At 32.1% G+C, this 24,202-nt stretch overlaps 3 protein-coding genes across 6 annotated transcripts; 1 reads left to right on the plus strand and 2 right to left on the minus strand.

Moving 5' to 3' along the window:
• Positions 1–163: 163 nt before the first annotated feature.
• Positions 164–2,906, minus strand: LOC105121689 (Translin family protein). The gene is made up of 7 exons (XM_011020417.1): positions 2,457–2,906; positions 2,269–2,365; positions 2,072–2,187; positions 1,942–1,986; positions 973–998; positions 653–788; positions 164–519 (listed from the first exon to the last, which is right to left on the minus strand). Exons 1-7 carry the CDS (start codon positions 2,851–2,853, stop codon positions 404–406), a joined length of 933 nt encoding a protein of 310 aa, XP_011018719.1. The 5' UTR covers positions 2,854–2,906; the 3' UTR covers positions 164–403.
• Positions 2,907–3,479: 573 nt separating this feature from the next.
• Positions 3,480–11,212, minus strand: NAP12 (non-intrinsic ABC protein 12). Its single transcript, XM_011020418.1, has 14 exons — positions 10,688–11,212; positions 10,462–10,538; positions 9,705–9,983; positions 9,540–9,603; positions 9,291–9,437; positions 9,108–9,142; positions 8,495–8,568; positions 7,278–8,191; positions 6,420–6,716; positions 5,362–5,832; positions 4,684–4,832; positions 4,174–4,463; positions 3,934–4,067; positions 3,480–3,845 (listed from the first exon to the last, which is right to left on the minus strand). The coding sequence occupies exons 1-14, from the start codon at positions 10,921–10,923 to the stop codon at positions 3,689–3,691; spliced, it is 3,324 nt and encodes a 1,107-aa protein (XP_011018720.1). The 5' UTR covers positions 10,924–11,212; the 3' UTR covers positions 3,480–3,688.
• Positions 11,213–19,483: 8,271 nt separating this feature from the next.
• Positions 19,484–23,865, plus strand: LOC105121692 (probable receptor-like protein kinase At5g47070). Of its 4 annotated transcripts, XM_011020419.1 has the most exons (6): positions 19,484–19,804; positions 19,969–19,997; positions 20,470–20,934; positions 21,163–21,423; positions 21,752–21,874; positions 22,858–23,865. In XM_011020419.1, exons 2-6 carry the CDS (start codon positions 19,989–19,991, stop codon positions 23,371–23,373), a joined length of 1,374 nt encoding a protein of 457 aa, XP_011018721.1. In that variant the 5' UTR covers positions 19,484–19,804; positions 19,969–19,988; the 3' UTR covers positions 23,374–23,865. The 4 variants fall into 4 exon arrangements, with proteins under 4 accessions (XP_011018721.1, XP_011018723.1, XP_011018722.1 ...); XM_011020421.1 differs by lacking the exon at positions 19,969–19,997 and having other exon boundaries at positions 19,485–19,803; XM_011020420.1 differs by lacking the exon at positions 19,969–19,997 and having other exon boundaries at positions 19,486–19,881.
• Positions 23,866–24,202: the final 337 nt, after the last annotated feature.

Raw genomic sequence — 24,202 nt, forward strand, 5'->3', positions numbered from 1 at the left:
TCTCACCTTCTACGAATTAGACCCCAACCAGTCAGTTTTGTCATCCACTTCACCCAGAGGTGAGGGAACATTAATGAACTATGTGCAATTGCATTGGGTGATAATCTTGATACGATTGTATAAACCCATTTTCAAATCCTCTTACTTTTTTGAATAATGAAGGGAGCCTTCCATCTCAGAATCTTTTGCATCAAAAACCAAAGAGAACACAATGCACAGATTCAAAGAGAGTTTTCATCAAAACTATTCACCCTCACCTTGAGAAAACAAAATTCTGGATGAACACATACAGTTACGATTGGTATCACCATCCTCCTTGGACCATCCCTCAAAAGAGTGAATCTACAGTATTTTATATAGCAGGAGAGTGGAGAGGTAACCAACAGTTTGATAGTTCCATAACCTATGATTCACCTTCTACAACTCCTTGATTGCCATTTGAATCACCAGTAGCTGTCAAACCTCGGATCTTAACATCATAGTACACTTCTTCAACTCTCCGTAAGTCATACTTCATGCCTGATATGGGAGAGAAAATACTCATGAAGTCAACTCATATACAATGACATTTAGATTTAAAATTATTCAAAACCAGGCAAGTGGAAAAGGGCTAAATAAAATGAGTAGAATGAAAGGACAAAAAAGAGGCTACCATCAAACTTCTTGCGCAGGAAATCATTCCGGAGATTGAGCATGCGGAAGGCTGCATGAAGATCTGTCATGAACTTCAACACCTTTCTTGGACAATCATAGTCCCCAGCAGTCACTTGGTTCACAACATACCGAGGCTGCAACAAACATACAAACAATCACATTAAAAGCCCTTTTCTGCAAACTTTATCAATTGCTCAAATGTAATTTCAACAGAAAGACTGAAGCACATCCACTGCAGTCCATGTTTCCTTAAATTTCCATGAACTTGCATCTTGTAAGCGTAAGATATCCTTTTGGAAATCTGAAGATAGCTCTCACCATTTCGTTGGACATAAAGCAAACACCTGTATAAACAGAGAATTTTCAACATCAGCATTTCCAGTCAAAGAACAGAATGACCAACAACAAGATACTTCACATCCTACAAATGAAGACTGATTATCTGGAAACAGGCAGCAATTAAGATAGGTATTACATATTATAATAACTGAAGCAGGTGTTATCAGGATTGATTTGTTACTATATTTCTAAATATCTTTATACCAGGGTGTCTGCAGAGGAAGGTATAACACATGCCACTAAGAATGTAACAGATTCATGCATGAAAAGATTCATTGGCGGTATCTAAGGAAAGGTTTAGGAGTTTGAATCATGGGAGTATCTTGGTTGTATGGCATTATATACAACACACAAGCATGAACTGAAGATTTATTATCCAACAATTTAAACAAAGGAAAGGTTTAGGAGTTTGAATCATGGGTTTAGTGCCTAGAATTTCAAAATAAACTATTTGATTTCAACTCGGTACTTCTTCTGACAAGTCAAAAATTTGAACCATTTCAATTTATGCATGCCATTCTTGGGCAAGAGCCATGACAATCTTCTCTATATCATTCTAACATGGGCCTGTCAACCTTCAAACACTTTGATTTCGGCTTGGTATTTAATTCACAGGAATAAGCATTTCATTAGAGTGGCCTCCTGATACTGGTCAGCATTGGTTGATCAAGTCAAGTGGACAAAACCTGCAGCTATAAGCTAAGCAGGTCAACACGCAATCACAAACAATCAGACACCACTACCATCTGAATTTTTATATGTCATTCATGTGAATATTTGAATTCTTTTCCCGCTTTGGAATTTGAACATATATTTACATGTATACCAGAAACCCTGAGTATATTCAAGCAAACCCACTTTCACCATGAGAACGAAGTCTAATTACCTAATCCATATACATTACCACACAAATCAAACATGTTTTTTTTTTTTGAAAAAATTACTTACCAATAAGATAGTCCTCAATGTCCAAACCAAACTCCAAGCTGTTCACTGCAGAAGCAACAAGAAAAACGAAAGCATGAGCAAGCGTTTATAACTAATCATGATTCGTAAACAAGATAAAAGAAAAACATACAGCCAAGTTTTTCCTGAGCTTCAGTGTGCATAAGTAAATTGCCGGTCTCTAACCAATGCATAAAAGTCAGCAGAGAAACAACAATTTGTGTTTCGCTCCTCCAATCACCATGATACCTATACCATAAGGCAATCACTAGCCAAATACACCAAAATGAAGCTAAAAATCAAAAAAAAATGTGCCAGATTCTTAACTACCTGTAATATTGACCAGGACACTCGATGATGATTTCAGCAAGTCTATTATATAACCCCTTCAACACTTCAATTTGCGCCTTTGCTCTCTCTAAAACCTCTGCATCAAATCACACAAAAAATTAAAAAAATGCAAGTAAAAATTACTTCTTAGGAGGGAGGAAAAGAAAACGGTGTCGTTTCTTTAGAACCTGGAACGGGACGGGATTGGTGAACGAGAAGGAGATCAGAGTGCAGGAGTCGAGTGGTGGACTCGATCTCTAAGACAACAGCTCGAATCTTTTCGCGCAATCTTCCTGACTCTTCTAGCTTCGAGCGAAGCTCTTCGAATTGCATATCTAGTGAGGTTGAGGGAGAATCAGCACCGCCTGACATGGAGAGAGTTGCGGAGAATGAGCGGCCTTGTGCTTTTCGTTGACGTGAAATGAGGAGAGGGAGTGAAAGATAGGTGGTGGTGGTGGTGGTGGAGGAAAGGAGAGGGAGTTTGTGGAAAATGGGAGAGAGGTTGAGCTTTGGGCTTGTGTTAGGGTTCAAGGAACGAGAGAATGAGACAGTGAAGAAGTAGGCGTTTCGAAACGCTGAATTCATTTCTCTCTATTAAAGTTTCAAACGCGCGCTCACTGCTTGATAAATTGGATCGACGGGCATTGGAACAGAGTGTATTCGGAGGTGATTATATTATTACATTAAAATATTTTTAAAATATCAAAAATATATTAATTTAAAGTAAAGAAATAAATAAATAATTTTTAAATTTAAAAAAAAATATTTTTAAAATGCAAAATATTTTAAATTTTAAAAAAATATATTTTTAAAATGCAAAAAAGTAACATTTAACACTTTATTTCTATTTTTAAAGTAGTTTTTGTGTAAAAATATATTAAAATAATATATTTTTTATGTTTTTAATTTTATTTTTAATATTAATACATTAAAAAAAAAACTTTTAAAACATAAAAATATTGGAGTTGTTTATTCGGGGAAATACCATTTTATAGCTCTTGTGTTTGTATTGAATAATGAAGAAACGGAACGAGTAAATTTGATTTTTTTTTTTTTATTTATTCTTTCATCATACAAAATGAAAGAAAAAAAAAAGTGTGTTTGTATTGAATAATTAAGAAACGGAACGAGTAAATTTGATTTTTCTTTTTTTCTTTTTTTTATTCTTGCATCATACAAAATGAAAGAAAAAAAAAAGTATCAGCTCTCTGCTTCTCTAAAAATAAAATACAACAGGATTGCAGAACTTATGTTGGATCATTACAGCTGATCTAGAAGACTAATTTAATTAATGTGTTAGCTATATGTCTGCTGTATTCACTTTTGAGGATTTGTATGATCTCTACAAGGGTATCAAAACTGAACAACTCTGATTTGTACACTAAGAACATGGACAAAGAACGATATGTAATTTCCCAACTCACTTCTTTTGGAAGGTCACCAACAGGAAAAAAGCTGCAAAACGGCTGAGTATGCCTGTCAGAATGAGAAGTTGTAGACAAACACCCCAATGACCAAGATCGTAGCCATTTTCCCTCAGTGAGTTGCAGCGAGTTATCAACCAGACACCGGAGTATCTAGAATACATAATGCAAGAGAACATTAAATGGGCAGGGTAGTTCGAATTAGTTAGAGATAAGCCAAGTTACGGGCACAATGACAAACCTTTCAGCATTTGCAATAACAAAAGCTTCCATAGCCCACTTTGGGTAGCACAGATATCCCAAATGCCTCACCAGTATACTATCTTGCTCCTGGCTTGCAACAAGAGTCAGGACAACAGGAAGAAGCACTGACCACTGCATGAAGTAAAAACAGAATCTGAAGCATATTTGGTAGAAAATGAAGAAACTACATGTATTGAAATGCGCTGTGAGATGATCAGTGGAATCTTCTATGACATACCAGCTGGGCAGGACCTGGTGCAAAGTAGATTGCAAAAATGTAAGCTATGCCAGTCACACAGTACACTAGGCAAAGCAGAACTACATAATTGTCTGCAAATGTTGATCTAGGACTGTTGAAGAAATAAAACATGGACAAATAAACTAGAGGCTTGACAATTGTGTTGAAATGGTCAATTGTGTCTTTTGATAAAAAATAAGCGAGACTGCTGATTCCAGATTCACTCTCTCTCCAGTAATGTAATTTATCCTGCGTAAATGATCGTAGTGCTGCAATCTTGCATAGCAGAGCTGCAATCAGAAATGAAGATTGCATGTATGAGAAAGAACACTGCACAACATATTTATTTAATCAAAAGAAAACTCTTTTCCTAAACGATTGAGATTAAAGAGAGGATTGTAGTTTCCTGGAAGATGCAAAACAAATTCCCATCCCCTTATTCTTGATCAAGAGCATATCAACTTCATTACTAATACGGCATAGTTAACGAGTTTGTGTTTGTCAACTTACAAACAGCAATGACAGTGTAAGTATAACCAAGGGACCCAAATGTTTCATCGTCCACTTTAGCAAGAGTTCCTAAGCTGGCTCCAGCCAGTAATAGAATCAAATAGTCAACTGCTTGTAGTCTAGCTTCTCGTAGTCGTTGCTTGCAAATCCTGAAAAGAAATGATATGTACAATAAAATGTCTGTGTAAAAATACTTCAAATTGCACAGCCATGCAGTGTTCTTTCAAATAATCGATGAATTTTGGACCACAAAATACCAGTTTAACCACCAGGTATCTTGCCTTCACTAAGCTTAATTGAGTAAACACCTATAAATCCTACAAAATTAAATTTTTCCCTTGCATGTAAAAAATAGCAAATATTCAATGGTTTAACACATCATAATTTACTAACTAAATACGCACCTTGTGGATTTAGGGGTTTCAGAAATGACCAACAAAATTGATTATCTTAAAACTGCATCCTCCAAAGCAAAGTTGCTTGTTAATTTGTAAGCCTGGAATAATTGAGCTCTACCCAACATTTGAATTATCGTTTTACATTATCAGAGCTAGTGAAGTCAAATTAGTCATGAAATAATCTTTAGAGGATATGAGTTGACTTCAACAAATGCCTCGGAATTAGACAACCTTTTCTCACACATGCTTATTGCATAGAAAATAATAATTGATTTCATACCTTCCAACAAAATATCTATACTGACGGGAAACTCCAGGAGTTCTTCGGTTAGATAAATCCTTAGACTTCAAATAGTTGCGTTCTATATGATCTCGATGAAGCTCAACATTAGAAACAACATCTGCCCATAAATCCCCAGCAAAAGATTGTTCTGTGGACTCCGCAGCACTTGAGTTTAAGCCAGAAGAGGTTGCACCAATGCTATCAGCATAGTGCAACATGTCTGGTGGAACTGGATACCCGTTATGCAGCATCCATCTGATAGGTAGTTGTTCATGAGTCACATTTGAGTTTGTTTTCACTATACCCTCCAGAATGTCAATATAGTGATCTGGAGGAGTAACACGCTCTGGTACAGTGATCCCAAAGCCAGCAAAGTATTCTTCAACTTTCTTTGCAGATCCATGATAAACAGTGAGGCCACCTTTTGCCAGAAGTATAAAATCATCAAACATCTTGAACAGGGCATAGCTGAATCAAAAGAAACTAACCATTAAATCTGGAGAATTTCTGGATCATTTTTTTAATGAAAAAACCATTGTCATGGCTCATGAAAGAGGCCAGAATTGAAATATAACTTGGTAGATAAGTATTCAGATGATCCCTTTCTCTGTCTTACTATTCAGTCGCATCACCTTTCTAGTTTCTTACGCATTCACATCAAGTTAGAAAAGTGAAAGGGCTGCATTGGGATCTCTTGGTAGTATCCTATCTAGCAAATCTTTTATTCTCCTCAGAAGCAGATTGCAAAGGCTTTACACCGAGATATGATCTTCCATTTTACTCTTCACTATATATTATTCAATAACAGTATATTTGTGGTAAATTTAAGGGGTTGTGGAAGTTCAATAATCTGATAGGCTACGTACAAACTAGAAAGAATAAACGTCTGCAAAAAGGGGCAGTGTTTATCAGCTATAAGTCACACCTTGTGTTTTTCTTCTTTTGTTGCTCAAGCTACACTGATTAGAGAACCAGATACAATTATCAAGCATTTGATAGTTTACAGGAGGGAATATCTCTATGGCATTTTGGCTTCAGAGAGAGAAGAAACTTACCTTGGTTGATGTACTACCATGCAGATGTTTACCCCTTCTAGTGCTTCACGTCGTAGAGCTCTTATAAGTAACAGTGATGATGAACTGTCCAAACCAGATGTAGGCTCATCTAAAATCAGTAGTGAAGGTTCCATGACCATTTCAAGCCCAACGTTCACACGTTTTCTCTGGCCTCCAGAAATTCCTCGTTTCTCCACAGTCCCAACCACAGAATCCCTCACTGTCTGCAGTCCCAATGCCTCAATAACTCTTTCAATAACCAGAACCTTATCAGCTTTAGGCATGTCGGCAGATAATCTCCAGTAAGAAGCCCATCAAGAAAAATATTAGAAAAAATATAACAAGAGTGGAGTAGCAGAATCAGTAGAAATTAACTGCAAAGCAGAGAATTCAAGAAACTGTGAAGGGAAGATGCCACATGAACAATAGCAGTTTAAGGGAAGATGTTCAGCGAGAAAGTTGAAAAGTTGATGAATGTTTGTGATGCCAAGTTAATAGACTGGGAGCTGGCTATCAAAATTAAGCATAATTTCAAGAGTTTTTTGAGTTCATTAAACCAGATTTGAGAGGAAAAACATTAACCAAAAACAACAGATAAAACTGGATCAACATTAAATTACATATTTTTACGTGGGAAAAGAAAATTGCATCATTCTCCAGATCTGAAAATTGCAGATGTAATTGTTGAGTTGAGTTACAGTTATGAAACCATGAGCAGAATGGTTTTGCTTATATATGCTACTGTCCTCTTTATATTTCTCCATGTAGAAACAATAATTACTTGCACTTAGGAAAGGAAATGGGAAAATACACGAGTAATAATGAATACATTAGCAAAAACTGTTAGATGTTGCTTACCGGCACCTTGCACTGAATCGCAGATTTTCTTCCACTGTAAGGTTCCCATGAACAATGTCATCTTGTGGAACAAAACCAATAATTTTCTTATATGAATGGATTGATTCATTCTTCCCATTTATGAGAATTGAGCCTGTCATGGTGCATCCAGTTGCTTTTCCTGCCAAAGCAGAAAGAAAAGTAGTCTTGCCAGCTCCAGATGGTCCCATGACAGCAGAAACTCTGCCAGGCATGATTTTCCCAGTGACACACCTGATCAGATGTTTCTTTTTTCCTTTCAACGTGAGGGTTAAATCCTTAAATGCAACCTCAATCACAGGCCTGGTCTTGACATCAGTATCAGTAGCCATTGAAATTATTCCTGAGAAAGTCAGGTTCTTTTGGTCCTGCTGCATAGCTTTCTCCTTCTCAATCTGACCATATGCATACTTGAAATTTTGGGTGTGAGAATGCAATTGTTTACCCTTCGGTATTTGCTTTTTTATATTTTTGTCTCCAATCTCCAATTTAAATCCTTCCTGACCATCAGGATCATCTTCAAGAGCATGCATCATTTTTGTAAGGGTGCTTGGTTCTTTTTTCTTTGCTTTCTCGGATGATGTACTTGCACTACCTGAAGGCATAGGTGGTAACAAAGCAGCCTCAGTTTGAGATTTACCCACATCTGAAACCTTTGGCTGCTCTGCTTTAAATCCAGATGTTCTGCGAGAAAATGTCTTGGACAATTGTGCTTGCAGCCCGGATCCCCCTTTCTTGGCAACATTTTTTGCAACTTTCCACCTTTCACGTGCTTGTGCAGTTTCTCGTGCTTGCCTTGCTGCGGCTTCTCTGGATTTAGCTGCTCTTTTTTCTCGTGTAGTGAGAGCCTGGTCAGAGCAGTTAACAATGATGAGAAGAAGAGTAGTCACAGCAGCCTGCACAGGCAAGTGAACAATGTCAGATACTGGCGGATCCAGTTAATCCACAAGGAATGATCAACAAGTATTTTGAAAGGGGATGCTAAATTTCATTATGGAGGACCTTCTTTTTCTTTTTTTTGTAGTAAAGAGTTTTCAAGATTCATCGGTGTAAGTTAAAAGAGCAATGAAATAAAGTCCCCCCAAAGCCAATTCTGAATGACATGGTATCAAAAGCAAATATAAGTTCAAATCCACAATTCAGAAATTTTTTATTCTGCAATCAAATTTCTTTTCTAAGACTAAATGAGGATAACTTACAATAAGCATGATTCCGTATGCATGAAGGTTTTGGTTTGCAGTATTAGGATGGCATGTAACTAACTTGAAGCACGCTGCAAAATGATCCAACAAAATCTTGTAGTCAAATATTCATCTTGCCTTGCAAGTAAAAATAAACGAGTAAATTTTTCTGAGATGCATGGTGTAGCAAAAATAAATAACAGTGAGTTCTGGAGGATGATAAAAAGTATCTGCAAGCAGGAGCTGGTATAAGGTGTGGTGCTTCAAACTGTCTTAGAGTGGTATATATACTGATTAGGTCGATGCACAATGTTTCGTGGTTCTTACTTAAGCATCTAACTATCAGAAAATTTTGTGGTAAGAAGAAAATTACAACCTTGTAATTTTTGTTATATTCAAAATCGATAAATTTACTAAATGAGAAGTATCTAGAAGATATGATCTACTTCCATCGTTATGCTTGCTTCCTCTTACTGAGATTTGACTATGAGATCTCGTTGGTTCTGCCAAACATCATGATTCGCAGACTACTAGGACTGGGAAGACTTGAAAAGCTAGAATCCTTTTTCTTCAGCACTGAATTCTAAAACATCACAAGTTTCCATATCACCAGAAATAACCAAAAACTTACATATTTGAGAAGTGGAGCCCATCCTGCAGTAATGTCTGTATTCATGATACAAAAGATTAGTTAGTGATGCTAAGCACTACAATGGTGCACCATCAAATGAGATTCAAGCTTAACATGATCTAGCAACAGATTCATGTTGTGAGCGATTAAATACATTGAGTTTTGGGATAAAGAAAACAATACCCACTACTGCAAGGAACTTTAAGCGTTGTTCTTGGGCAGTATGATCCTGGTGCACAGAAAATTTCACTACTCATCGCAACAGGAGCCCATGCATCTGCACCACCACAAGTATGATTTGGATGTCCAGGGGGTATTTGGTAACCATAACTGCAAAATTTCTCTACCAATAAATACTACGCTCTATGAAAAACCACAAAAGATTTGGCAGACGAAGAGAAAAGGATTTCAAGGACAGAAATAAGAACTTACGGGGTACACATTCCGGTAGTTTTATTAAGCTTTGCGGATGGACAATAAGAACCTAATGGGCAAGCTGAATTTACAAGACCACAAGAACAATAAGAAAGGGGCACTGGAAGATCACGGACATGTATAATTGTACATTGCAAAAACAGCAGTGGCAACTGTACTCACGTATCATGCAGGTAAGACCTCGGGGACAGAAAAATCCCTCACAACACGGTTGACAGTCACGAGTCCTTAAAGGCATGTCCTTCGAATTATAGAGATCGATTTTCTGATTTGGATTAGCACCGCAACCCCATCCTGGTTCGCACCCATTAGGCCACGAGGATAAATTGCAGTTCTTATTTGGTTTTAAATAGTGAGTCTGATCTGTTGTCCCCTGCCCAAAGAGACTACCGAAGTAGAATTTGATTTCTGCTGCTGTACACAATCTCAGAGTGATATCTCCTGTTCAGTGAATCACAAACCATCATGAGAAACTAGGCAAACAAATACGAGCATACAAAATTTGTCAGCGCAGCGAAGGAACCCTCAACAAAATAAACTTGAAATGTTTGTTTCCAATGGACTATGTCTATCATCCTGTAGTCCACCATAAATTTGGCAAGCAAAGCATCCAAGCATCTCATCGTCATATGTGACTTGGTGTAGTTTTTTCTGAATGGCAAGTTGGTCATTTCTGGGGGATATGACGTTCATTTTCATGCAACACCTTCGTTCAATTTCTTACAAGAAGCTGATGCATTTTTCATTTGCAACTTTCACTTCTCCAAACAGACCAAAACAGTGTTTTTGTCCCCCCTTCTTTGAATAATGATGGCATAAATCTTTGAAAATGTCAAAATTGTGAAGCTTCATATGTCATTGTTGCATTATTTATCCATATAGAAAGCATCACGGCAATGAATAGTCTGAATGGTCATACCCTTAATCTTCTTGATACAATTAGTTATGAAATCCAAGTCTCCTTCAAAATCGAATGCTCTTTTCCAATCAGCTTTCCTGAAAGTCAAGGAATTCACTATAAAAAAAAAAGATAAATAAATAAATTAAAGCAAAGCAAAGCTAGATATGAAAAGAAAAGGCAAGGCAAACTAGATATGAAAAGAAAAGGCAAAGCAAAGCTAGATATGAAAAGAAACAGTTCTCACACATTCTTGATGCAAAAGCTCAGACTGTCCATTATATCATCACCGAACACTACAGAGAGATTTGAAAGCCTTTTGTAGATCATGTCAGTAATAACAGGAAGCAATGCTGGGTTGCCTGTTTGGCTATAATCATCCCCATCAACACAAAATGCATTTGGTAATAGATTGAAAACAACAATAAGAAACAATAGAAAACGTGACACCGGACAAATACTACTGATCTTCAGTGCACTCATTTCCACAAGTCTTTGTAGGTCCCCAAACTACAAATTTTGGAAAGACCACCTAATGACACTAATTAAGAACCCACATTCCAATTTCTTTGAGCACTCAAATTTGGACTAATCCATTGGGGATCAATTATGGCATCCTTTATGATGGAAAATTATAAACCTTGATGGAACAAGAATATATGGCAAGAATTGGAAAAAAAAAAAATAAGAATCTTATCAGTAAAAAGACCATCCAATCCAATGGGAGCTCGAGAATGAGAGTGGAATGTTAGAAAACAATGGAGGTTGATGGTGGCGGCAATGAAGAGAAGAGAGAGAAGATTTCAGGGTCAGAAGCAACTGAGTGAGTTGTTTGGGTTGGAATTTGAAAGGGAGTCCTTGGTTCTAGGGATCAACAAATGGCGGGGAGAAGTGAGCGCCTAAAAAGGTGAAGACAGTGCCATGTATTGGTACTCGAAACTGCTTTTATATTTTAAAAATATTTTTTAAAAATTTAAAAAATTTTATTTTAAATTAATATATTTTAATAATTTAAAATTATTTTAGTACAGTAATGTTAAAAATAATTTTTAAAAAAATAAAAAAATATTATTTTAATATATTTTTAAATAAAAAATACTTTAAAATACAATCACAATCATACTCTCAAACATCTTTAATATTATTATTTTTTTTTAATATTATTTTTATTTTCCATTATATCAGTAAAATAAAATAATAGTACAATAAATTCAAAAATATATAATTAAGAATAGAATCCCCATAGTTGATAATAAATGAACATATAAATATTTTATAAGTGTTTGCTATGAAGGCTTCATAGAATCTTATGATGACATGGATACAATAACTTGTTAACTAAAGGAAAGAGCGAAGCAGAATCAATTTTTATTGTATCCTATAATTATTAAAATAAATATTTAAAACAATTTCAAAGATTTAAAAATTAGAGAAAAAATTTATTTGTTTAGTCAAAATCCTCATTTCTTACCTATGCATTTATTCTCTTATTTTGATGAAACAAGTATTTTTCATTAACAACATTATTTTTTTAATAAAAAACTAATGTAATTAAAATAAATATTCGCAAGAATTCTATGTAATGTAAAATCATGATAAAAAATATATTTTTTGAGTCAAAATCCTTTTTTAATTATGCATTATTTTTTATTTAAAAAAACATGTTTTTTAAAATAAGATTCTATCATGATGTAAAAGGCAAGAATCGATAACAATAAAAAAAATTATATATTTAAAAATTTTATGTGTTTGTATGAAAAAAATAAAATAAAAAAGTAATTAATTTGTGAAAACCATGTTAAAATTCATACTAAAAAATAACAAAATATATATTCTATTTTCATTGAATATCAATGTATATTTTTTCTTTTAAAAAAAATTGCATATAAGATTCCTATATGATTATTCATAAAGTAATTGCAAATATTATCATAAAAAAACTTGACTTTTATTTTAGAGATAATGACATAATTTAATTATTTAAAAAATATCATTGTAATTATTTATCCAAAAATAATTTTATTATAAATAAATATACATATACATACATATATATATATATATATAATCAATTTTTAAGGGCAATGTAAATGAACATGAAGTGCTTGACCCAAAAGAAAAAAGACTCACGGCTTGTCTGGGCTTATAAATGCAAGCCACGTGCCCTTTTTTAAAAAGGCGATGCCAGAGTTTTTTTAAAATAAAACAATAACTGTTTTCTATACTCTGAATGATAAGAAAAAATCACTGTTTTCTATACTATTATATTAACTAATACTTTAAATGGCGTGGGGAAACTACTGTAGCTTCCCCATGCCACATGTTTTTTTTCTTTTTTTTTTCAGAATTTATATGTTTTTTTTCGAGATTGTCTTTTATTTTTGTATTTTTTTTAAATTATTTTTACCAATTTTTTTAATATTAAACTGTTTAAAAAATTAGTATTATAGTTTTTTTAAAAAACATTATAAATTACTATAATATTTGCCTATATAATTTTTTCTTTTTCTTTTTTAATTTTTTTAAATAGTCTTCATCAATTTTATTTTTTTTCATATCGAGCTGATTGAAAATTTTACTTTATAGGTTTTTTTATTTAAAATATTATAGATTGTTATAATGTTTCTCTACATGATTTTATTTTACTACAATGTTGCTTTACATATTTTTTTTAAATTATTTTTGTTAATTTTTTTTAATATTGAGCTGATTGAGAATTCAGCTTTAACTTTTCCCACATGTTTTTTTCTATTTTTTATTTTATTTTATTTTCAAAATTGTCTTTTTTTTTATAATTGTTTTTATTGATTTTATTTTTTTTAATACGGAGGTGGTTGAAAGTTTAATTTTGCAGTTTTTTTTCTTGAAAACACTATGCATTGCTATAATATTTTTCTTGAAAACACTATGCATTGTTATAATATTTTTCCACATGATTTTTTTATGATTTTTTTTATAATTATCTTTGTCAATTTTATTTTTTTCATATTAAGTTGATTAAAAATTTAGCTTTGTAATTTTTTTATAAAAAAATATTATTAATTGCTTAAATGTTTCCTCACATGATTTTTTTTGTTATGATTTTTTTAAAATTATCTTTATCAATTTTATTATTTTTAATATTTAGCTAATTGAGAATTACAGCTATAGATTTCCTCATGAAACACTATAGATTGCTACAATGCCTTCCTGTATGATTTTTTTTCTTTTGTTTTTGTTAATTTTATTTTTTTCATATTAAACTGGTTGAGAATTTAACTTTGTTTTTTTTTCTTTAAAACATCGTGGATTTCTATAATGTCCCCCACATGATTTTTTTGTTATGATTTTTTTTAAAAAAAAATTTGTTCATGTTATTTTTTATATACTAAGTTGATTGTAAATTTATCTTTGTGGTTTTTTTCTTGAAAATATTATGAATTGTAATAGTTTTTCTTCATATATTTTTTTAATATAATTTTTTTAACAAACCCATAACAACGCACAAGCATACTATAAACTCGCGGCATTGCGCGGGCATAGAATCTAGTGATATTATAAATGGTATAGGAAAATAATTGTTTATGCACACTAAAATAATTATGGATTACAAAAGTAATCCACAATGATTTTTTTTTCTTAACTTTTCTCTTTTCTCTTTTTTTCTCTTTTTTTCCAAAATCACTTTCCTTTTTTTTCAACTTTCTTTTGTTTTCTTTTTTTTTGTTTTTTTAAAATTATTTTTATTCATTTTATTTTTTAAATATTAAACTAGTTAAAAATTTTACTTTGTAATTTTTTTTCTTTAAAATACTATGGATTTCTATAGTATTTTCTCACATAGTTTTTTATTTTATTTTTTATTTTACAACATTATATTTGTGGATTTTTTTAATTTTTTATTTTTTATTTAATATATTATTGGTTGCTATAATGTTTCTCCGCATAATTTTTTTATGATTTTCTCTGAAATTATCTTTTTTTATTTTATTTTTTAATATTAAACTAATTAAAAATTACAATTATAATATGTGACGAAAACATTATGACTTTCCTTGCAAATTACTATGAATTGCTATAGTTTTTTCCCAATATTATTTTTTTCTATCTTGTTATATTGTTTTTAAAATTATCTTTGTTAATTTTATTTTTTATTGTTCTTCCACACTAAAATCACTATGGATTACAACAGTGCTCTCCTTTTTTTCCCCAAGCTTTCCCTTTTTTTCTCTCTTTTTTTCCAAAATCACTTTTTTTTTCAACTTTCTTTTGTTTTCATTTATTTTTTTAAATTATTTTTGTTTTCATTTATTTTTTAAATATTGAGCTGGTTAAAAATTTCACTTGTAATTTTTTCTTGAAAATACTGTGGATTTTTGCAATTTTTTCTTACATAGTTTTTTTTTATTTTACAAAATTCTATTTGTCAATTTTTTTTAATATTTTAGTTTTGTAAAGTTTTTTCTTAAAAACATTGTTGATTGCTACAATGTTTTTCCACATGGTTTTTTGATGATTTTTCTCCAAGATTATCTTTTTATTATTATTTTTTAATATTAAATTGGTTCAAAATTGCAGTTGCAATATGTGACGAAAACACTTTGACTCCCCCCGCAAATTACTGTGGATTGATACAGTGTTTTGTCGCATATGATTTTTGTCTGTTTTGTTATGTTTTTTCCTAAAATTTTCTTTGTCAATTTTATTTTTTAAATATTAAGCTTGTTAAAAATTGCAATTACAAGTAAATACAAGTTTCTCCTCACAAAATAAGATAGATTGATACGGTTTTTCCTCATATGATTTTTTTTTCAGTTTCTTTCATGTTTTTATTTTTTGTAATATTTTTTTTCAAAATTATCTTCGTTGACTTTATTTTTTTCAAATATTGAGTTGGTTATAATTTAAATTTGCAATAAAACTTAATCATATGTAAAACATTGTGGATTGCTACAATGTCTCTCCACATGGTTTTTTTTTTATAATTTTATTAAAATTATTTTTATCAATTTTATTTTTTTAATATTGAGCCATTTGAAAATTACAATCACAAGTCATTATAAATAAGGCTAAATCAAACCATCTAGGTGGTGGCCAAGTGGTAAAGACTTGGGATCAAGGGGTTTGCTCCCTCTGTGGTCTCAGGTTCGAGTTCTTGGTTGCTCATATGATGGCCACTGGAGGCTTACATGGTCGTTAACTTCAGGGCCCGTGGGATTAGTCGTGGTGCGCGCAAGCTGGCCCGGACACCCACGTTAATCTAAAAAAAAAATAAGGCTAAATCATGTGGGAAAAAACTGTAGCTTTTATCACAAAACACTGTGAATTGCTACAGTGTTTCAATATGATTTTTTTTCTTTTTTCATGTTTTTTATTTTTTTCTAGAATTATCCCTGTTGTTTTTTTTAAAATATTGAGCTGATTAAGAATTTAACTTTATAATGTTTTTTAACTTTAAAAAACATTGTGAATTGTTGCATTGTTTTTTCATATGTTTTTTTTATGATTTTTTCCAAAATTATCTTTGTCTATTTTTTTTTAATATTGAGTTGGTTAAGAATTGTAATTACAATAAAGCTAGATCATATGAGAAAAGCATAGTAATTTTTATCACAACATATTGTGGATTGCTACACTATTTTGCTAAATAGTTTTTTATTTTATTTTATTGGGGAAATCACTGTAGTTTTCCTTGTAAAACATTGCCAATTACTAAAATGTTTTTTTCTCGTAGGTTTTTTTCTTTCCAAAATTATCTTTCTTGTTTTTTTTTAATATTAAGTTGATAGATAATTTAGCTTTGTAATTTTTTTTTGCTTTTTATTAACATAAAAACTAATTCATGTGGTTAAAATACTATATCTTTTTTCACAAAATACTGTGAATTGCTACAAATTATTTTGTTCGGTCTCTAAATTTTTTATCACCAACGCAACTTTTTTTTCTATCATAAAATATATGTTTCATTATACCTTTAGTTTCTATTACTTATTTAGTGCTGGTTCACAATTATAACATTATTAAATGCATTTGTTTTATAAATTCATGGCAGCGCGCGGACATATCATATCATTTTTGCTATAACATATTTTGGTAACCTCCAATGACTTAAAAATTAAGACCCAAGTTTTTTGGATTCTTAAAATCCAAATTTCAATTTATTTTTATTTAAAAATATCATAAAAATCTCAATAATTTTATTTTCAACTTCAAATACCCTTTAATCAATCTAAAAATAAAAAAGCATACTAAATAAAAATAAAAAATTTACAAATCCTAGTCTATTTTATCCAACATCCAGCATGATTATAAAGCAAAATCACATCCATTAAAATCTCATTTGCAAGATGAACCTTTTAATATTGAGATCAGTCTTTTTATATATGGCCAACAAATTTTTTTTCCCTCCCATTTCAAAAGATTTTCTCTCTCCTCTTTTAATATTTAAAAACTAAACACACGAAAAAAATTAAGTTCTGGTATTGAAATATAAACACTTAAAACTACAAGTACCACACATGTAAAAAAATAGAAAAAATAGGAATCAAATTGAAGTTTTTTGAAAACTATAGGGACCAAATTAAACATTTAAAGATTGCATTGTCCCCCTTTGTGCAATCCACATTATCTTGTGTCGTAATGAATGGTACATGCTATAATGAAAATGCCTATCTGTTTTAGTTTATAATACTAGTTATAATAAATTCAAAAATAAAAGAATTGATAAATAGTAAAAAGAGTTATGAATGTAAATATAAAATAAAAGGTTAATTTTCTTAGTTACTGTGAATGTAAATCAAAGACTAAAATAAAAGGTTAATTTTCTTAGTTACTAGCAAGAGATAGATTTGCAAATATTTTACAGGCACGGGCTTTGTATAGCTATGGTAGTTAATGGTAACATATGCGCAGTAATTATGAAATAGAGAAAAGAGAAATGACAGTGGGATTATTTTCGAAGCTAATTTTTCATTTAATTTTTCTACAATTGAAAAGAGTTAGAATGTTTTAAATTTTGAAGGAAAAAAAAATCAAAATCATCGTTTCTTATTTACACATTTATTTTTATTTTTTGAGAAAACATGTATTTTTTATTAACAATATGTTTTTTTCAACTCAAACTCAAGGTCATTAAAATATATATTCACATGAATTCCAGTAATTTAAATTCATGACAAAAAAATGTATTCATTTATTTTTTATTTTCACAAGAACATGTCTTTTTTATTTGAAGTATGTTTTTTAAAAATAATTATTCAAAAAACGATACAGAAGCAAGTTTCAAGGAAAAAAATATAAAAAAATGAATGTCTTGATAATTTTCATGCGTCTCCTTGTAAAAATAAATAAAAGAGTAATTGATTCATAAATACTATATAAAAATTTACAGTAATAAAACATATATTTAATTCTCAATGAAATATTCACGTGCCATTTTTTGTAATTGAATAGATTAATATATAATTATTCACAAGCCAGTTGCAAATATTACCATAAAAAACTCTAATATTATTTAAATAAAATGACATAATGGTTGATTTTTTAAATATAACTGTGCTCATTTTTCTAAATAGAATTTAATTTTAAAAATATATTAAAAAATCAAGGGCAAAATAAATGAAACGAACCCATTAATATCATTATTAATTTTTTTTTTTATGGCTATAATGCGTAAAGGTTGAATCTTTCTATCTCTTTTTTTTTTTCCAACAACTTTTTATGTCTCCTCAATATCAAGTGATTGAGATGTGAAAAGGATAAAGTTTTAGTATCAAAACATAAATACCTAAAAGTACAAGGATTAGAGATATAAAATAAAACACTACAAGGACCAAATTGAACTACTGTGATAACGTTAAGGACCAAATAAAAAAATTAAAGAATGTAGTTATAATATTTTATACATTGGTCCCATTTAGTTTGTAGTCTAATAATATAATAATCTTACATTTTGTGCAATTCACATGCAAAAAGAGGCATTGAACTTGAAATACTTGACCAAATGAATATCCATACAACTAAGATGAGTGGGTTTGGTTCAATTGTTCATATGAACAATTAACCATTTTAATACATTATTTAGTCGTTTGGGAGCATGCTTCGTCACTTAGTGGTCAATAATTAACCATGTTAATATATTAATTTAGTCATTTGGTTACAAGCTTACTGTTGTAGCTTTGTAGTTAACGACTGACATGACTTTTGAGGCACGTAGTTTGAATCCCGGCGGAGGCTAATAAATCATTTTAGGCTACAATTTCTTCTTTTTTTTCACATTTATTAGAACACAAAATGCCCTTGAATAACTTGACTTTTAACAAAAAAAAATCACGATGAACAAAAAATAAATAAATTTGTAAGATAATTTTATTAATCTTGAATCAGAGTAATTAAGGGATTTAACTTTGATAAAAAATGAAAAAAAGGCATAAAAGTTTTGGATCAAGCCATTTATTTTTTTATCTCCAAAGTGTTTTATAAATTTAACTTTTTAAAAAATTGAAAAAGCTAATCAACCATTCAGCAATTTATAAATAACATTAAATAATGATAAAATAATAATTTTACCTCTAAATTCTTGCTTAAAGGTCTTTGGATAGCGATAAGTTCATTTTAATATTATTCTAATATGGTGTTATGAGTTTCAAAGGATGTTTAAAATCGTTGTAACTATTGTTTTTTTAAGTTTTTTATTTAAAAATATATTAAAATATTTTTTAAAAAATATTTTTATATTAATATATCAAAACATTTAAAAATATTAAAGAAATTAATTTAAAATAAATAATTTTTTAAAAATATTTTCAAAATATAAAAACAAACTCCAGGAGAGTTTTAGTAATAGATCTTCCCACTCCCTTAGTTTTTGTTTTTATTAATTTAATTTAATTTAATGAGTCACTCCATAATCAAACGTGGAATGTGGAATGTAGACTGAAAGAAGAGGTAAGCTTGTTTAATGGGTGCCAATTCCATCCTAAACCGACTTGACTTAGATGACTCATACCCATGCCCCACAAAAGACTTGCAAGTTACGACAATGTCCTCCCTCCCTCCGTCTTCATGTAATACCCCACTACTCTTTTCACATCCACAGAGCAAGCAAGAATTGGATTTTCAAGGTTGTCATGTCTTCGTATCTAATTAAATACTATTATTTAACAATGACATGGGGTCCCTTTTGCTTTTTTTGGGGCAAGCTGACTTCCACACCAAGGTGCCGTGTGTAGACTATAGACTGCAGACTTTCACTAGTTTCTTGAGGCCTTTTGATCTAAATAATTAGTTTATTAAGGTCTTTTGGGGACATTGACTGAAGGGTCTCTTCTCAAATTACTCGTTTGGGAACTGAGGTTAAGCAATCCCGTTTAGGAAGATTTGAAGGTGAGGTTTGCCTGCTTCTCCAGGATTTTGCACCTTTATCTTGCTGCCAATTTGGATGGTCCTGCTGTTTTGCTACAGGTAGAGAGATTGTGTGTGTCAATTGATTGTATCAGTATCAATATTAATTTTGATTTCTTGATTTCAGTCTCACTTGATTTTGAATTTATTGAATTGGAACTGGGAGAATGAGAACAGTAAACATCTCGACAGAAATTATCAAAAGAAAGCAGACAGTATTGAGCCAGTAGTTATTGACTTGTTCATGCCTTTTAATTTCGTATAGGTTATTCTTGTTTTCTATTTTGCTTATGCTGCATGAACTTGGGAAATCTTGTTGGCTATCAATTTCCTGAATCCGGCAAAAAGTGAACCACAAGCACTGTCTCTCTGTCCCGTCCTTTTTCTTTCTCCTTCTTCTTTCTTCGTTTTTTATTAACTTTTTTTGGCACGAATCAATCTTGCGGGTGCTTCTGGCTGGTTTTCAAATTTAACCTCACAAAAATATGCAAAGAGAGAATTTTGAGTTCCAACTATTGCTAATGATCTGATCCACTGTATCCTGAGAATGAACATCATATTTTGTGCAGCTTTTGTTTTTATACTTTCCTTTTGCATTCTATTTTGTTGACAAATTTCTAATGAACACTGTTGTTGTTGAGTTTTTAGGTTGCTGCATCTTATCAAGGCTTTCTTTCTTTTGCTCCTGAATTCGTGACAACCAGATTTATCCACGCGCATTCGTTGTGGGCAATGAAGTGCTTTTCATTCTACAGTGGAGACAAGACGGATGAACCAAAAACTCCAAAGTCAGTCTCTGTTCAATCTGTGAATTTTCCAGGTGCTGATCGTGAAATAGGAAGATCTGGTTCTGAATTGAATTCTCAAAATGTCCCTGGTACCAGCACAGAGTCCATGGTTAGGCCCTCACTTCCTAGCATGTCTCAAAGGCCCAGCAATCTCAGAGTGTTCACAGTTTCTGAGCTTAAGTCAGCTACCAAGAATTTTAGCCGTTCTGTCATGATTGGAGAAGGTGGATTCGGTTGTGTTTATAAAGGATCTATTAAGAGCACCGAGGATCCAACTACAAAGCTTGAAATTGCTGTGAAACAGCTGGGTAAAAGAGGGATGCAGGCAAGTCTTATTCCTCATGTCAACACTAGTTTTTAATGTCATTGATTGAATTGTGGAAGATATTTATTTTGCTATACTTTCAAAGGTATCTCCATTGCTAGAACAAAAATCTATTTCAAGATTTGCCCACAGTTTTCAGAAAGATGCTTTGTTGAGCTGATGACAGTCTTGCATTTATACTTGTGTTTTAAGAAGTCTTAATCTTAGCTCACACCATTTGGCTGGCAGGGGCACAAAGAATGGATCACCGAAGTAAATGTTCTTGGAGTAGTCGAGCATCCAAACCTTGTCAAATTAGTTGGTTACTGTGCGGATGAAGATGAAAGAGGAATGCAGCGGCTTCTAATATATGAATTTATGCCTAAGGGAAGTGTTGAGGACCATTTATCCATCCGATCAGATAAACCTCTTCCATGGGCCATGAGACTGAGGATAGCCCAAGATGCTGCTCGTGGCTTAAAGTATCTACATGAAGAAATGGATTTTCAGGTATGGTGCTTCAAATTTCCCTTTCAGTGCACCTAAGATTTGGCAGCCCCCTGTGGAAATGCTTCATTTTTCTCAAGGTTGCATTTCATTCCCCATCTCCCCAAACATTGTTCTTGTAGCTTGCTTTTTTTTCTAAAATTCTGTAGTTTTTTATTCCCTGTAAAAGAAAAAAAAAGAGAGCCTAAACGTGGTTGCGGGTGAGGGATTTCTGCATAAAGTCAATTGTGAACAATTAATTAAAGTTTGTGGTAATCTGTTATATGTGGTTAAGCTATCAAGCCTAATTAATAATGCTGACTGTTTTTTTTTTTTTAATTGACTGTCATAGATCATCTTCAGGGATTTCAAATCATCAAACATTCTTTTAGATGAGCAGTGGAATGCCAAGCTATCAGATTTTGGGTTGGCAAGGCTAGGACCTTCTGAAGGATTGACTCATGTTTCAACTGCGGTATGTTCAGGCAATGTGATCTAATTAATACTTGATATCCATTTCACCAATTGGTGCTTACTTTTAGCATGCTAGAAATGAACCTTTATTCAATATCTGGATGGGATTTACTCTTTGAAATCTCCTAAAATTTCATCACTACTGAGCTAATTACCGGAATAGAATCTTGAATTATGTTGCATATATATTCTGCATATTTCTTGTGTGGTCAATTATCTTCTCTGGGTCTGCTTTTGATCACCCAACTATCCCTTTGAAAGCTGCATCAATATGACAGTTGAAAATCATACAGTTTTCCTTATCTCCTGTGGGATTTCGGGTTTATTTAGTTTTATTGATCTCAACACAATATGCGGATAACTGGAATAAAGTGATTGCATGGATTTGAGTACTTTGCATTCTAGGCATTATGCAGTTTAAAAGGCTCATATAGATGGAAATCGGCTTACTATCAAGCTCCAGGACCCAAACCTAGCCTTATTTTACTGCTTTCAGTGTACTTGATAAGCTCATCTAACAGAATAAAATATATTAAACCTGGCTATTCCAAAGATAATGGAACAGCTATTTGGAAATTGTTCATTTAAATGCTTGCTTGTTTAATAGTGCGCATCAGAGCTGCTTAAGCGTGTTTCTTCTTTTTATTCTTTCTTGTGATTAGGATGCTTTTAGTTCTGAGTACTAGCGTGTCTTAGGGAGTCTGGGTTTTGCCGCAAAGGAATATGCACAATAGAGGTTGAGAAGTATGAAATGCATAAACCTTTTCCACATACATGATAGAAGAAACGGGCTCATTTTAAATAACTCAGAAACCGAATAGAATTTTTAATTTATGCTTTTCATTCTTTTTTTTTCCCTTTCAGAATTCAGTTTAGACTTTATGCTTTGGCCATAGGTTGGTGCACTAACACTATGTTAACATTTTTTTTATAATTAAAACTGTTCATTCTCGTGCAATAATTGCAATTGGTTATTTCCATCAGGTTGTAGGAACCATGGGATATGCAGCTCCTGAATACGTCCAAACAGGACGTCTCACATCCAAAAGTGATGTCTGGAGCTATGGGGTCTTCCTTTATGAACTCATTACAGGAAGGCGCCCTTTGGATCGAAACCGACCCAAGAGTGAGCAGAAGCTCTTGGAATGGATAAGACCATACCTATCAGACGCCAAGAAATTCAAGCAAATAGTTGATCCCAGGCTTGAGCAGAAAGACACCCTCAAGTCAGCCCACAAGCTTGCAAATATAGCCAACCGATGCTTAGTTAGAAACCCAAAATTACGTCCCAAGATGAGTGAGGTGTTGGAAAAGATAAATCAGATTGTAGATGCATCTACAGGGACCGAAAGTGCCCAGCAGTCCTACAAGAATTCAGCACCAATAAAAACTTCACACGGCACCACAGCAAAAAATAAAAGGAGAAATGTAGATATCAAAACTGGAGAAAGCGGCTGGTTTGGTTGGATGTGGAATCCAAAGCATGTTAGAACATGCTAATTGCAGTAAACTCGAGCAGATTTATTGTCTGGTAGGTTTTGTGGCTGGTGGAGTATAAATAGGAAAAACTTGCTGAAGCTGGAAGGATTCCAACATTTATTGGCTGATCAACAAAGCTGGTTGAAAAAATTTTATACACACAATAACTTGTAGAAATCACTGAAGGGAAGGGAAGGTATAAGAGCAGCTCTAGATTCCTGATTCTGAATAAGTGCATCGCTGGTCCAGAATTTAGCACCGCGACTTGTAAACACTCTTTGGCGGGTTTTGCATGCTTCAATGTATGTCTTGAGTAGAATATGTTGGCCTAATTTTAACACTTTACAGGAGAGTTACTAATGAGGATCAGATCATTCCTTATAACATTTTTTAGATTGGAAAGTTTGAAGATCGATTCCTCCAACTGCATTGCTTATGTAAAATTGTCGTTACCTCGTTTGTTATTGTCTTTGTTATTTACTAATTGAAATTAGGCCCTATTCTAGGCTTCAAGGCCCTGGTGTGCTTGAACTAAGGTTTTTTTTTTTTTTCATCATCTCTGTTTCTAGCAGGTAAGGTAGAGGGGTGGCAATTTCATCCGATTAGCTATTTAATCTGTGTTTTACTGTGAATCGGAATAGATGAATATACAGTTTTTGGTTTTTTCATTGGTTTTTAACAAAAAAAAAAATCCTAATTATATATTAAAAAATTTATACAAACATCTAATTAAATAAATTAAAAATTATTTATACTAATAAATATATAAGAAAAATATTAACATGACTATTTAACTCGCTTAGTTATACGTTAAATGATTTTCTTTTCAATGTAAAAAAATAAAAGTGTT

Source organism: Populus euphratica, unplaced genomic scaffold (assembly GCF_000495115.2).
Source record: "Populus euphratica unplaced genomic scaffold, PopEup_1.0 scaffold46.1, whole genome shotgun sequence".
Lineage (NCBI taxonomy): Eukaryota > Viridiplantae > Streptophyta > Magnoliopsida > Malpighiales > Salicaceae > Populus > Populus euphratica.